Raw genomic sequence first — 14,541 nt, forward strand, 5'->3', positions numbered from 1 at the left:
GTCATTTGAGTGTTGTGGAATGGCATGAACAATTCCTTGAGGGGCACGAGTCACAGGAAGATGATGCTCGTTCTGGACAGGCTCATTCTGTTATCACACCATAAATTGTTACGGAAATGAATGCTTTAGTCTTGGACAACAGCAAAATCACCGTGGACGAGATCCATCAGTTACTGGGTATTAGCGTGGGCACCGCCTACACCATAATGCATCAACACTTGAAATTCTACATCTACATCCATACTTGGCAAGCTACCCGACGGTGTGTGGCGGAGGGTACCCTGAGTACCTCTACCTCGACCTCTTTCGAAAAATCTGTGAGCAGTGGTTTCCCCACCAACTGACTGCTGTGAAGATGACATTGCAGCAGTTTTCATGGGAAATGCTGGAACATCCATCATATAGTACCAACCTTTCACCATGTGACTTTCATGTGTTTGGACTTCTAAAACAAGTTATTCACAGACATCAATTCGCAATGGAAGACGAAGTGTGCAACTGGGTCCAGGCCTGGATCCGACAGCAGCCTACTAGTGTCTTCAAGGATGGAACCGACCAGCTGGTGTTCCAGTGGGTTAAATATGCCAATAGTTTTGGTGACTATTTTTCAGTATGTGTATTGTGTATAACTACATTTTTGAGTTAATAAAATTGTTACCATTACTTGCTTTACACTAGTGACCAGGTTTCATTTGAATGCCCATTCTATCTTGTCTTTGGCAAGTGCTGGTGACATGCTTTCTAACTCAACGGGTGGGAGGACGACAAGTAATTGTTAGACACTGCAGAGTGGCGGAGCGCTTCCAAGGCACATGTTTGTGAAATGGTTCTCAAAGGGACATTGTCTCCTCAAATGCTCCAGATGGTCACATGCTTTTTCAGCCCAAGAATGGAAAGCCAGATGACACTGTGTATTAGATACCTAGGCTACTGCATGCATGTATGCAAAGTCTACAGAAGGGACAGCCACCAGTGATTCGGCCTGCCTCGTGTTGCTCTTAAGACATCCTTTGTGTATATTATTGGCTCTCATCAATACCAACCACCCATATAAGGTTAAAAAATGCCAGTACAAACAGTATCAAACTGAAGTTCCCCTTTAGTTTCAATCAACTACCACATCAAATCAAAACATGAATGGTTTCCTAACAGTGAAAGTGGAAAAGATTTATATACTGAATACTATGAAAAAATTAATACATGCTAATGGAATCATCCAAGTAAACACATATTTTATGAGAGAATGTGTTGTGATCTTCAATCTGAAGACTGGTCTGATGCAGCTCTCCAACCTACTATATCCTGTGCAAACCTCTTCATTGCCAAATTATTACTTCAACTTTTTGTATCTTTGTATCTGCTTACTGTATTCACCTCTCTGTCTCCCTCTATGGTGAACCCTTGATTACTCATAATGTGTCCTATTAACCAATCCCTTCTTTTAATTTCTCCCCCAATTCTATTCAGTATCTCGTCATTTGTTACGCGATCTACCTATCTAATCCTCAGTATTCTTCTGTAGCACCACACTTCAAAAACTTCTATTGTCTTCTTGTCTAAACTGTTTACCATCCGTGTTTCACTTCTGTACATGGCTACATTCCAGGCAAATACCTTGAGAAAAGACTTACTAACACTTAAGTCTAAATTTGATGTTAACGAACTTCTCTTCTTCAGAAATGCTTTTTTTTGCTGTTGCCAGTCTACATTTTATATCCTCTGTACTTTGGCCATCATCAGTTACTTTGCTGCTAAAGTATCAAAACTCAACTACTACTTTAAGTGTCTCATTTCCTAATTTAATTTCCTCACCATCACTTGATTTAATTTGACTACACTCTATTATCCTAGTTTCATTCTCTCACATTAAGTGTAGTAAATACACAGTGTTTGGTGTCATTAAAGTCAACATTTAAATGTGATCTAGAATATAACTTCTGTTTGGTTGTAGTTGTTGAGATTAGCCAATTGGTTCACTGCTGTGTAACGTTGTCTATCTTATTGCAAGGCAATACAATCAACTTATATGGTGAGAGAGGAACAGATGCAGTCAGCCAAGGTCAGACAAACTGAATGGTACTGGGGGCAGTGTTTTCAAAGTTTAGCTTGGAATTGACGTTGAGAGGATGAGGGGACTTCACGTTGAGACTCCAGACAGTTGTGAACTGTTTCAGATTATTAGCAGACTTCGGTGTGGGACTTCATCGAATCCAAACATTTTTCAATATGTTTGAGGACTTCTGTTGGGAGTCAGGAGAGTCCAGACATATCAGTGTTGGAAGGTGCTATGTTTCCGCAATTGTGTTAGTTCCAAACTTTACCTTTTTATTGATAGTATACTCTGATTTCAAACATTTCCATGTAGTTGGACAGATAGAGCTTTGAGCTTTCACTGGGTTTTTCTGAGCTTGGAATGCTTACACCAGTGATATTAGTTCAGAGCAGCAAAGTTGTACTGGAAAGTGTTGTCAGACTCAGGAACAGTTAGAACATTATTCCTGCAAATTGTGAATGAGACTTTAAGTCTCTCTGGTACAGTGTTTAACTGATGAAGTGACTGTGATAATTAGTGCAACTCATATATTGTTATTTTTAGATAAATAAGAGCAATTTAAACAAGTTTTTTGTGTCACCCAGTTTCATTGGTGAAATCAAGTTCCAGTTACTTGAATTTAAATAGCACACAGTTAGCAGGTCTACTAGGGCATTACAAACACAAGATCATTACAAAGTTTTGCAGAGGTATGTGTTTGTGTTTGATCTGTAGACAAAACCTAATGAGCCAATTTCAGATAAAATCCAGTCCCAAGGAGGAATTGTATTTCTGAACAGGGATAGATCACAGGATATAAGTATAAATTTTCAGAAAAAGAGAACTATGGAGTTCTTACCTCTTCATCAGCTGATGCAAACTGAAGTCCTGCTTCTGGCAGAGCTCCAAAGTACATTATATTTCGGATATTTAGCTTCTTTGGGTATTTCATTGTCCCATTTCTGATTGTATCAATGAATAGTCTAAGATTCTGTTTCTCTCTTAGGAGGGATACATGGTGCCACAAACCATCATTCAGGTCAGAATGAGTTACAATTTTGTTTTGCCGTTTTCCTTTTTTAATTACTACTTTCATTTTCTTGTTAAATAATGTTCCTACAATGTAATGCCTCTGTTTCCGTCTTGAATCCTGTAATGGAAAAAATGTCATCCTTAACATTGAAATTGATGTTAAGCACATTTACATCATAAAAATAGATTTATAAATCTTCAATTAGCTATTTATAAACAGAACATTCTAATGTAAAAAGCAATAGCAAAATTCTTTGCTAACCTAATAGTCTCCGCTTCAATTTCATAAACTCTGTTGATTTTTTATGTCATTGCAATTTCTTTTTTTTCCCCTTTTCTTTCTTTTTTTGTTTTTCTTTCCTTTTTTTAATTTCATCCGAACAAATTTTAGAAGTTGTGAAACTGTTATATTCACAAAATATTGAAGAGCCAATTGATTTCTTAAACTTCTAACTCACTTCCTAAGTGGTTAATCACAAGAGAAGACTGGATTAAATAAATCACAAGAGTCAAGTTTTTATAGCTGTCCTGGAGTTATGAAATATTATTTAATTGACTTCATATAAAATCTTTCCTAGCGTTAATCCTGTTCTATGGTGTCTGCTGTTTATCTCAACTTCTTTTATTTTAATTTAATTCCTTAACATTACAATGTAGTCAGTTGATTTCTTTATCGACAAAGGTTCTTGCAGTAGCTGCACTGTCTTGTTTCAAGTCTTTTGTATCTTAAATGATCTAGAAATTCTGCTACTGAACAGAAGCAATGATCCAATAAGAATGCCCTTAGGGTTTTACAAAAAAGTAAGAATGATGATATCTCTTTTACTTTATACAGAAGACTATTATAAATTTGTATAGTGTTGTTTCCTGTGGAGGTTTTATAGGCTGATGTTGTTATTGACTGGACATGAAACTTTTCCTTTTGTCTTGTATCTTGTTTAAGGATATCAAAACTTTCAGTTACGTCTTTTTAATTCTTTCTAATATATTTACAGATTTCCAGTATATACATACAGGGAAGAGGAAGAACTGATGACTTTTGAAAGATGGATTTGCAAGAATCTGTTTGTCGACCATGTTGCATTGTTCTTACAGTTCTTTTTTGAGTTAAGAAGATGGCTGAACTAGGTGCTGTATTACCCCAGAATATAATTCCATACAGTGGGATGGTGTGGAATTGGAGAAAGTAGGCAGTTCGGACAGTGCTATAACTTGGTTTGACAGAGAGTAAATGCTGACTGTAACATATTTTATTTAGTGTTCCATTAATTTTGTTTATATGTGTGTGCCATTTGAAGTTATTTTGAAGCCAAAGCCTAATAACTTTGTTTCCAGAGAAGATGAAATTTTGTTGGAATTTATTGTCACACTGGTTATTTAGGAATGTTGTTTTTTGGTGTTTATAATAAGTTTATTCCCCTCAAACTATCTATTTAGCTGTTCTGTAACCTTATTAACAGCTCTCTGAAGCTGACTTGGGGTATTTCCTGTAGTTAGGATGCTTGTGTCATCTGCAAAAAAAGTGTTTGTTTGTGACTCAATGTTCAGGTCTAGATCATTTATATACAGCAGAAAGACAATTGGCCCAAGAAAGGATCCCTGAGGGATCTGTATCTGAGAAGATAATGGCATTCTTTACTGTTTTGTTGCACTTTCGACACTTTTTGCCAGTTAGATACAATTTTTCACTTAAGAGAGGGAAGCCATGAATTGCGTAAACTTCTTTTTATGTGTCATCATGTTATAAATGTTCCTCTGTCATATTTTTTGAGGTGTAAATTTGAGAAAAGCCAAGCATGTACCTAAATAAGCATGGAGAACTGCCTAAACACCATACTCAAGCTGCCTGGTGTAGTAGACCGCTGGTCATTAATCCACCATGCAGGTTCAATTCAGGTCTGTCTCACCCCTCTGTCAAACCAGCTAGCACACTGAGCATAAAGCTATATGAATGGGTCACTTCATATAAAATCTAGTTGTATGCTAAATAGTTTAAAACCTGGTACAAATTGGCTGTTCTCTCAACAAGGTACAAGATAAAGAATCGTACACACATTCATGTCACGTTCAGAACAAACAACCACACTCTCTGAAACAAAGGTAATTCTCTATCACTTTATTATGTTTGTGTGACATACTTACTGGAATGAAAAACAGAAGCCCATTTGGGTAGAATGTCCTAAAATCAAATTCTAAAGCAAAGTTCTTCTGCAAGATGCTCCGGACACCAAGATCCATTTTTATGTGGCTCTGGTGAGAATCTCCAAATTTCACTGCACCCTGCTCCACTGAATAACTGGCAACCTGACATTTATTCATTTTATGCCAAATACTTCCTTGTGGTATAAACTGGATGTTGTTCCGATCAGGAATACTTCTGCTTGAGCGTCCAATGGCTGCATGTTTAAAAGAAACAGGGTCATCAAACTGAAGCAGTCTGCAACAAGAAGGGCATTTTACTTTAACAATGAAAATATGGAATAATAAAAGCAACACATAATGTAAATAAATTCAAAGTCAGAAGACTTCTAGTTCATTATTTCCACAAAAGAAGACCAACAGACAGTCTCAACATATTCTGAAGAAGATGACATACAATAGAATTTATTAAGATATCTTTGTTGGAAAAACATTACAATCCAAATTGTTGGTAATTGAATTGTACAGTAAAATACAATGCAATTTTAAGCAATTTGAATTGTAAGATGGTCTATGATCTGAACATGCTGTGTTTCCCTATAAAAATTATATGATAGAATAAAAATAATAATTACAATCACTGACTATTTAATCAAGATATTCTCAGACAAATGTTAAAATACTATGAAATAACTAACAAAGTAGGTTCACAGTTTTCATATTACTCATATGATAGGAAGTGGTATGTATCAATGCTGGGTCCATTACAGTACACTCGCATACCCAGTTTGAAACAATGAAGCATGGTGTACCCCATAGTCCTCTGCATGGTTCTTCATTGTTTCTAATATATATTAATCATAATATATATTAACCACCTCAAACTTGCAATGTTACAAATCGTAAATTTGTAAAGGATAGATTGCAACTCACCGTACAGAGGAGATGTTAAGTCTCACAGACACAAGAAGAAGACTGCTATATATGTGAGTTTTCGACCAAAAGGCCTTCTCCTTAAGCATAAACCACACACACATTTATGCAAGTGTAAAACACACACATTTATGCAAGCATAAAACACACACACACACACACTGTCTCTGATATTTTGTATTTAAGGTCATTGACGAATCATGAAATTCTCGTACCACACTTAAAATTCTATGAAATGTTTGACATAGTAGATTAAGAAACTGTGGGAGACAGTGGGCTTGTGTGTGTAAGTTGGATTGGTGGATTAAAGAAAAAAGTAGATTCTCACAAAAGTAAAGTAAAAAATAATGTTACCATTTTTCACCAAAATATTCCGGGATTGAAGAATAAAGTAGATGAGCTCCTGGTTTGTTTAGATGACATTGAATCCGATAATTTAATAGATATACTATGCCTGTCTGAGCATCACATTGTGTCTGATGTGGAAAAGGTAAATATCAGTGGTTATAAACTAGCTGCACATATGAGTAGAGAGAATAAGGTGGGAGGAGGAGTTGCCATATATGTCAAAAGTTATCACTGCATAGAAAACTTAGATACAAAAAAGTTTTGTCTAGAGCAACATATAGAAGCATTTGCCTGTCAACTTAAGCTGAAGGAGGGCTCTTTTGTAATTGTAACAGTATATAGGTCCCCTTCAGGAAACCTTCATTTATTCTTGGAAAACTTGGCTGTCTTTTTGTGCTATCTGTCAGATAGGGGAAAGCATATTATTATTTGTGGGGACTTCAATGTTGATTCACTGAAAGAGTGTAATAGGAAGAATGACCTGGAAGTCTTGCTCTGTTCTTTCAATTTGACATCTGTCATTAATTTTCCTACTCAGGTATCTGTCATTAATTTTCCTACTCGGGTAGTAAAGGACAGCAGCACATTGATTGATAACACTTTTATAGACCAAGATAGGTTTAAAAACATAAATTATTGTCCTGTTGAGAATGGGATTTCTGATCATGATGCTCAGCTAGTTACAATATATGACATAGCTCCGTTCAGTAATTCAAAACTACCCTCGAAAGTTGTGCATGCAGTTAATGACTCAACAAATAGAAATTTCAGAGAAAATCTTCAACAGTTAGACTGGGATGAGATGTACAAGGAACCCGATGCTAATTTAAAATATAACTTATTTCATGATACACTTGTAAGAGAATTTGAAAATTGTTTCCCCAAGAAAGTAGTTAAATCTAATTATAAGAACCATGCAAAAAATCTTGGCTTACTAAAGGAATAAAAATATCTTGTAACCACAAAAGGGAACTGTATCAAACAACAAGAAAGAGTAATGACCCAGAAACAGCCAAATATTATAAAAACTATTGTGTTACATTAAGAAAGGTTATTAAAAAGTCCAGAAGCATGTGCATCATGTCTGAGATTAATACCTCTGATAACAAAATCAAAACAATTTGGAAAATTATTACAAGGGAGACAGGACAACCAAGAGTACAGGATGATGGTATCACCATCAAAGCGAATAAAAACTTGATAAGCAACAAGCCGGAAGTCGAAAACATTTTGAATAATCATTTTTTAAATGTTGTAGAGAAAGTAGGATCTAAATGTTCATTAGAAGAAGGAAGGCAGTTAATGGAAGAGGCCTTACCCACACCATTTGACACAATTGAAATTCCACCCACCTCTCCTTCTGAAATTAGGAAGATAATAAACTCTCTCAAGAATAAAAGCTCACATGGAATTGATGGCATTTCCAGCACGGTAATAAAAGCTTTTTCCCAAGAAATAAGTGGGATTATTTACCACATATGTAATAGCTCTCTGAAGCAGGGCATTTTCCCAGATAGACTGAAGTATGGCATTGTTAAACCACTGCATAAAAAAGGGGATACGACTGATGTCAACAACTACTGCCCAATCTCTCTTCTGACTGCCTTATCCAAAATTCTTGAAAAAGTAATGTATTGTAGAGTAGCTTCACACCTTTGTAAAAATAAAGTTTTAACAAAATGTCAGTTTGGTTTCCATAAGGGTTTCTCAACAGAAAATGCTATATATACTTTCACTAATGAAATATTAAATGCTCTGAGTAACCGGAAGTCACCTGTTGGGATTTTTTGTGATCTATCAAAGGCTTTTGATTGTGTAAATCATGGAATACTTCTAGATAAGCTCAAGTACTGTGGTATGTATGGGCCAGTGCTCAAATGGTTTAAATCATACCTAACTGGAAGAGTGCAGAAAGTTGAAATAAACAGTTCACATAATATGCAAAAAAACTGGTGATTTCTCAAACTGGGGAACAATCAAGAATAGGGTACTGCAAGGTTCGGTCCTGGGTCCTCTGCTGTTCCTAATATGTATTAATGACTTGCCATTCTATATTCACAAAGATGCAAAGCTGGTACTTTTTGCCGATGACACAAGTATAGCTATCACACCCAACAGACAAGAATTAACTGGTGAAATTGTAAACAATGTTTTTCAGAAAATCATTAAGTGATTCTCTGCAAATGGGCTCTCATTAAACTTTGACAAAACACAGTATTACACAGTTCCACACAGTAAATGGAATGACCCCATTAATAAATATAGACTTCGATCAAAAATCGGTAGCTAAGGTAGAATATTCAAAATTTCGAGGTGTATGCATTGATGAGGGGTTGCACTGGAAAAAACACACTGAGGATCTGCTGAAACGTTGTGAGTTCAGCTACTTATGCTATTAGGGTCACTGCAAATTTTCGCGATTTACATCTGTAAATTAGCATACCACGCCTTTTTTCATTCTCTGCTTTCGTATGGCATCATATTCTGGGGTAATTCATCATTGAGTAAAAGAGCGTTCATTGCACAAAAGCGTGAAAATAGAATAATTGCTGGAACTCATCCAAGATCATCCTGCAGACACTTCTTTAAAGACCTAGAAATCTTCACTGTAGCCTCACAATATATATATTCACTTACGAAATTTGTTATTAACAATCCGAACGAATTCAAAAGTAATAGCAATGTACATGGCTACAACAATAGGAGAAAGGATTATCTTCACTACTCAAGGTTAAATCCAACTTTGGCTCAGAAGGGGGTAAATTATGCTGGCACAAAAGTCTTTGGGCACTTAATAGCATCAAAAGTCTGACAGATATCCATATAGCATTTAAAAGGAAATTAAAAGAATTTCTTAATGTAAACTTCTTCTACTCATTAGATGAATTTTTGGATATAGTAAGTGGGTAATTTCCCAACCCCACAAAAAAAGTGTCGTATTCATGATCTATGGAACAAGTGCTAATCTAATGTAATCTAATCTAATCTGTATTGCAAATTTTCTATGTTAGAAGAAGACATCTCACTTGTATAGCAGTGTTTTAGTAATGCCTGTTTGCGATTCAACATCTCCTCTATATGGTGAGTAGCAATTGGTCCTTCTCATAATATTGATGTTATTCCATTGTTTAAAATGTAAACATTGCTCTTTACACAGATCATACAAGTAAAGGAATAAAAAAAATTAGAAAACATCAACACTTGACAACTCAACTGAGTAGCTCCATAGAAAAATTATCCATCTTAAATTGAGCTAGGTAAAGAAAGAGTTTTAATAATTTCAGTTTTTAGTAGATAGTTACAGAATTCATTTTTTGCATAGCTTTATGAATTACATGTGACATTTGTGAAATTATTCACAATTTATAGTTGCCTTTCAAATCATCTTCACACACAAAGACAAATACTATAGCATATGAGAGTTTATCAACTGAAAATTATTTCTTGTGACTACAATTATTTAATTTTATTGTACAATGAAATAAAGGAAGCTTGAAAAATGAAAATCAGGAAACAGTCAAGTTTAAACATCACTTTCTAAGTCCCTGTCATAACTTACATCCTCAGTGTCGACAGTTTGAATTACAACCACCTCATTTCAATACACAATTTTTCTTTTATTTATTTATTTTAATTTACTTAATTTTAATGTTTCAAAACCTAACCACTGCCCTTACTCTTAGTTAAACAGTAGAATAGTGTTTTTTAAATTACTCACTCATTATTGAAGTTTGCATCCTTGATTGTGCCAACCATTGGATTTGCACTTGCTGCCATACTGTGCCAATTTATATCCTGAGGTACACCACCAAAGTAAAGTCCACCAGTTTTTCCTGGAGCTTTAATAACAACAGCACTTCCTGGTAAAACAGCTGTGCTCTGCCATGCATCATCAACTCTCAGTTCCAGCTTCCTTGATTGCTTTATTACCGACACAACATGAAACTGCCCATCATTGAAAGAGGTGGCTGAGGTGAGGACAGCCTTTCCAAATCCAGCATCTAACCATACAATAATTCTACCATTCTTGAGTGATACGGAATAATAATGTGACACATTGTGAGACTTTTCAGTTCTCTCTTCGTCCAATGCATCAGTTTTCGCTGATGTGGTAAGCATAAGCAGAGCATCATTCTGCAAACTACGAAAAACAAATTCAAAGGAGGATTTTCTTTTGAGTGTGTGTGACGGTAATTCCAGATATCCATTTCCTTCAAAACTAACAACTCTGAGTGACAGGGAGCACGAAGCTTCTACACCATAAAATTTTCCTTGAAGAGGATTAATTCCCTCATTTACAACTTGTATACCTGACATGCAACCTAAAAATGGTTTTGTAAAGCCGATGTTATTCTGAGCTAAGTCAAACCCTGGAGGCAGACCACCAATCAGGTAATAAGCCTCAGACAAATCTGGAATAGTGTCAGAACTTTGAGGTGAGATGGGGGATGCTTCATGTTCATCATTCCCGATCTTGAGTTTTGCTGAAATATAAAATAATTAAATTTACTTTCAGCCATTAGAAGGGTCAAGTTTGCAAATATAACAAAAGTCACGAATTAAAGTATAAATTTACACACAATCTGTACTTTAACTGTAAAGTGTTTTCTTACCTAATGACTCCTTTCTTTTAAACAATTGAAACCTAGATAGGAATATCAACAGTGTAGGAAAAGTTGCAGACAGGCACAGATGGCCACAAGACACTTACATAAGGCTTTCGGCTACAGCCTTCAGCAGGAAAAGAAACACACACACAAGCAAGCACACATGACTGGCAACTCCAGCATCTTGGGCCGGAATGCAGCTATCATGTGGGATGCAAGCAGCAATCCGGAGGGGGCGGGGAAGGGAAAGGGACAGCAGTGTACAGGTGGGGAGAGAGAGGAATGCTGTCCGGTGGAGTGTGCAGGGACCAGACCGCCACCAGGCAGGAGGCTGTGGGCAGGGATGAAATTCTTATTAGCTCCAGAAGCATCAGACTCTTTAGAGTTGAAATCAACTGGAGGGAGGGGGGGAGCAATGATATGAAATGATATCAGTGAAAATCATTCAGAAACACTGAAACTTCAATGTAATAAAAATGTTGTGATGACTGGAAATTTGTGGTATTTATAGACTCAAAAACAGGTTTCCTGCTTTTTCTAAAGACTCATAGTATATATACCATTTGGCTCTCTCATGACACCTCTGAACCTGACAACTTTTGCTGTCACTGATGTTTCTCCATGTGATTTCCTACCACTACTACTACTACAGGTTCTACCAATGCCACTGTTACACACCCTATGGGAGAACTGATAGTAGTGTTTGAAGATTACAAACAGCAATAAACGTTTGAATGTATGCGTGTGTCCACACCGCAAGTTAATTGGCTTCAGTGAATGGTTGTTTTTTCTCATTTTTGTTTTTTGTTTCTACTCTGAAACTACTGCAATCGTAATATTTACCTGATTAAACACTCTTTTCTTTTTTGAAGAGGAAGGGAATCCAAGCAGCTAAAATTTACATGAAATTTACATGCATATCCATTATCAATACTCTGAACAAATAATTAAAGTTATGATTGCAATGTGTAAATAAAGATCAAAAAGCTTCCACTCGAAGATAGTACGGTCCAGAATTGGTATGCCTATCAAACGAAATCACTGTGAGCACCGAGGCAACCAAAGGCACGATAATCATGTGGGGAAAGATCAGGACTATATGGTGGGTGCTCGACATTTGTGATATGGGGAATAAGAACTGTATATAAATCTATGCTCATAAACAGTGAGTATTAGTGTTGTTATAACAGGCATGTGAAGATTGTTTTTGAACTAAAAGTGAGTTGTAAAGAAAGCGATACCTGGAGGTAATGGAGTGCTGATGTCATTAAAAGAGCAAACCAAAAATTGACAGAAAGCTGAGTTCACAGAAGTCATGCAAGATATAGCGTCAAAAAGTAAAGGAGACCACTCAGCAAATATCAGAAGCATTGAGTCTCTGAAGGAGCACACAGAAAGAATAAAATCTTTGCTAGGAGGGATAGGTGGCAGGGATAGGAATGTGGGAAAAAGAAGGAACAGGTGCATGAACACTGGAGTCAATGAGTTCATGCAGTGTATGATGACAATGACGTGGAGGCATGGTTTGGGACGGAGTGGCAGGTAAGATGAAGGAGAGACTCTTGTGTATAGGGTAAGGGGTTGTGGGTTAGAAGAGATTAACACCACAAGGATTGTGGAAGTGAGCAGTGAATTATAAGGCTAATTTCCATGTCTATAGATCAGAGAAACTTCTGCTGGAGGGAGAGGGGGTGTCCAGATGGCAGTGTGTTCCACCACTGAGTGTCAACTCCACTTGTGGCCACACTTTGGCAGTGGCCATTCATTCTGGAGGACAGCTGGTTGGTGATCAAACCCACATAAAATGCTGCACAGAAATTGCAGTAGATCTGGTGTATTACGTTGCTGCTTTCACAGGTAGTCCTGCTTTTTGTGAATCAGATTAAGCTTGTGATGGGACCTGAGTAAGATGCACAAGGAAGGGTAAATCACGCATACCTTGCATGTGGGCCTTCCATTGTGATATGATCCCTATGGCATGAGATTGGGATTGATCATTGGTTAAGATGTCATTTAGTTCTGAGTGTGACTATAGATAGTCAAAGCCCCTATGTGCTTCAACATAGTTGGTTAAGTTATTCCAGTCTGGAAGAAAGATTATAGTTTAACATCTCATCAACAATGAAGTCATTAGAGATGGAGCGCAAGCTCGGACTATGGAAAGACGGGGAAGGAAATCAGCCACTCCTTCACAAAGGGTAACCATTCACAAATTTGTCTTAAGTGATGCAGGGAAATCACAGGAAACTTAAATCTGATTTGGTGAAGGCTGCCGGTCTTGCTTATGAGATGAAGGCAGAGCTCACCATCTGCAGCATCGTTGACAGAACCGACTGCGGACCTTTGGTGCAGAGCCGGGTGGAGGGTCTGAATCAGAGGCTCAGACGGTTTTGCGACCGTATTGGCTGCAGATTCCTTGACTTGCGCCATAGGGTGGTGGGGTTTCGGGTTCCGCTGAATAGGTCAGGAGTTCACTACACTCAGCTGGCGGCTACACGGGTAGCGGAGGCTGTGTGGCGTGGACTGGGCGGTTTTTTAGGTTAGAAGGCCTCGGGAAAGTGCGGGATGGGCTGCAATGTCAAAGGGTGCTTGGCAATTACAGGACGTGCTTGGATCAAGGAACAGTCGGAATTATAGTTGTAAACTGTTGTAGTTGCGCTGGAAAAGTCCCTGAGCTTCAAGCGCTAATAGAAAGCACAGAAGCGGATATCGTTATAGGTACAGAAAGCTGGCTAAAGCCTGAAATAAGTTCTGCAGAAATTTTTACGAAGTCTCAGACGGTGTTCAGGAAAGATAGATTAGGCAGAATTGGTGGTGGAGTGTTGGTGTCTGTCAGTAGTGGTTTATCTTGTAGTGAAGTCGAAGTAGATACTCTGTGCGAATTGGTGTGGGTGGAGGTTATACTTAACAGCCGAATTAAGTTAATAATTGGCTCCTTCTACCGACCCCCAGACTCCGATGATACAGTTGCGGAACAGTTCAGAGAAAGTTTGAGTCTCGTAACAAATAAATACCCCACTCATACGGTTATAGTTGGTGGGGACTTCAACCTACCCTCGGTATGTTGGCAAAAATACTTGTTCAAAACCGGTGGTAGGCACAAAACGTCTTCCGAGATTGTCCTAAATGCATTCTCCGAAAATTATTTAGAGCAGTTAGTCCACGAACCCACGCGAATTGTAAATGGTTGCGAAAACACACTTGACCTCTTGGCCACAAACAATCCAGAGCTGATAGAGAGCATCATGACTGATACAGGGATTAGTGATCACAAGGTCATTGTAGCTAGGCTCAATACCATTTCTTCCAAATCCATCAGAAACAAACGCAAAATAATTTTATTTAAAAAAGCGGATAAAGTACCACTAGAAGCCTTCCTAAAAGACAATTTCCATTCCTTCCGAACTGACTATGCGAATGTAGACGAGATGTGGCTCAAATTCAAAGATA

At 37.4% G+C, this 14,541-nt stretch overlaps 1 protein-coding gene across 1 annotated transcript in view; it reads right to left on the bottom strand.

The window, feature by feature from the left end:
• LOC126272090 (laminin subunit alpha-1) overlaps positions 1-14,541 on the bottom strand; it is a 1,228,077-nt gene that overhangs the window by 40,811 nt on the left and 1,172,725 nt on the right. The window contains exons 41-43 of the mRNA XM_049974652.1: positions 10,203-10,968; positions 5,207-5,501; positions 2,892-3,182 (exon numbers count right to left, since the gene is read on the bottom strand). Of these exons, the coding sequence (XP_049830609.1) occupies positions 2,892-3,182; positions 5,207-5,501; positions 10,203-10,968 (1,352 nt within the window). The remainder of the gene's footprint in view (positions 1-2,891; positions 3,183-5,206; positions 5,502-10,202; positions 10,969-14,541) is intronic.

Source organism: Schistocerca gregaria, chromosome 5 (genome assembly GCF_023897955.1).
Source record: "Schistocerca gregaria isolate iqSchGreg1 chromosome 5, iqSchGreg1.2, whole genome shotgun sequence".
Taxonomy (NCBI): domain Eukaryota; kingdom Metazoa; phylum Arthropoda; class Insecta; order Orthoptera; family Acrididae; genus Schistocerca; species Schistocerca gregaria.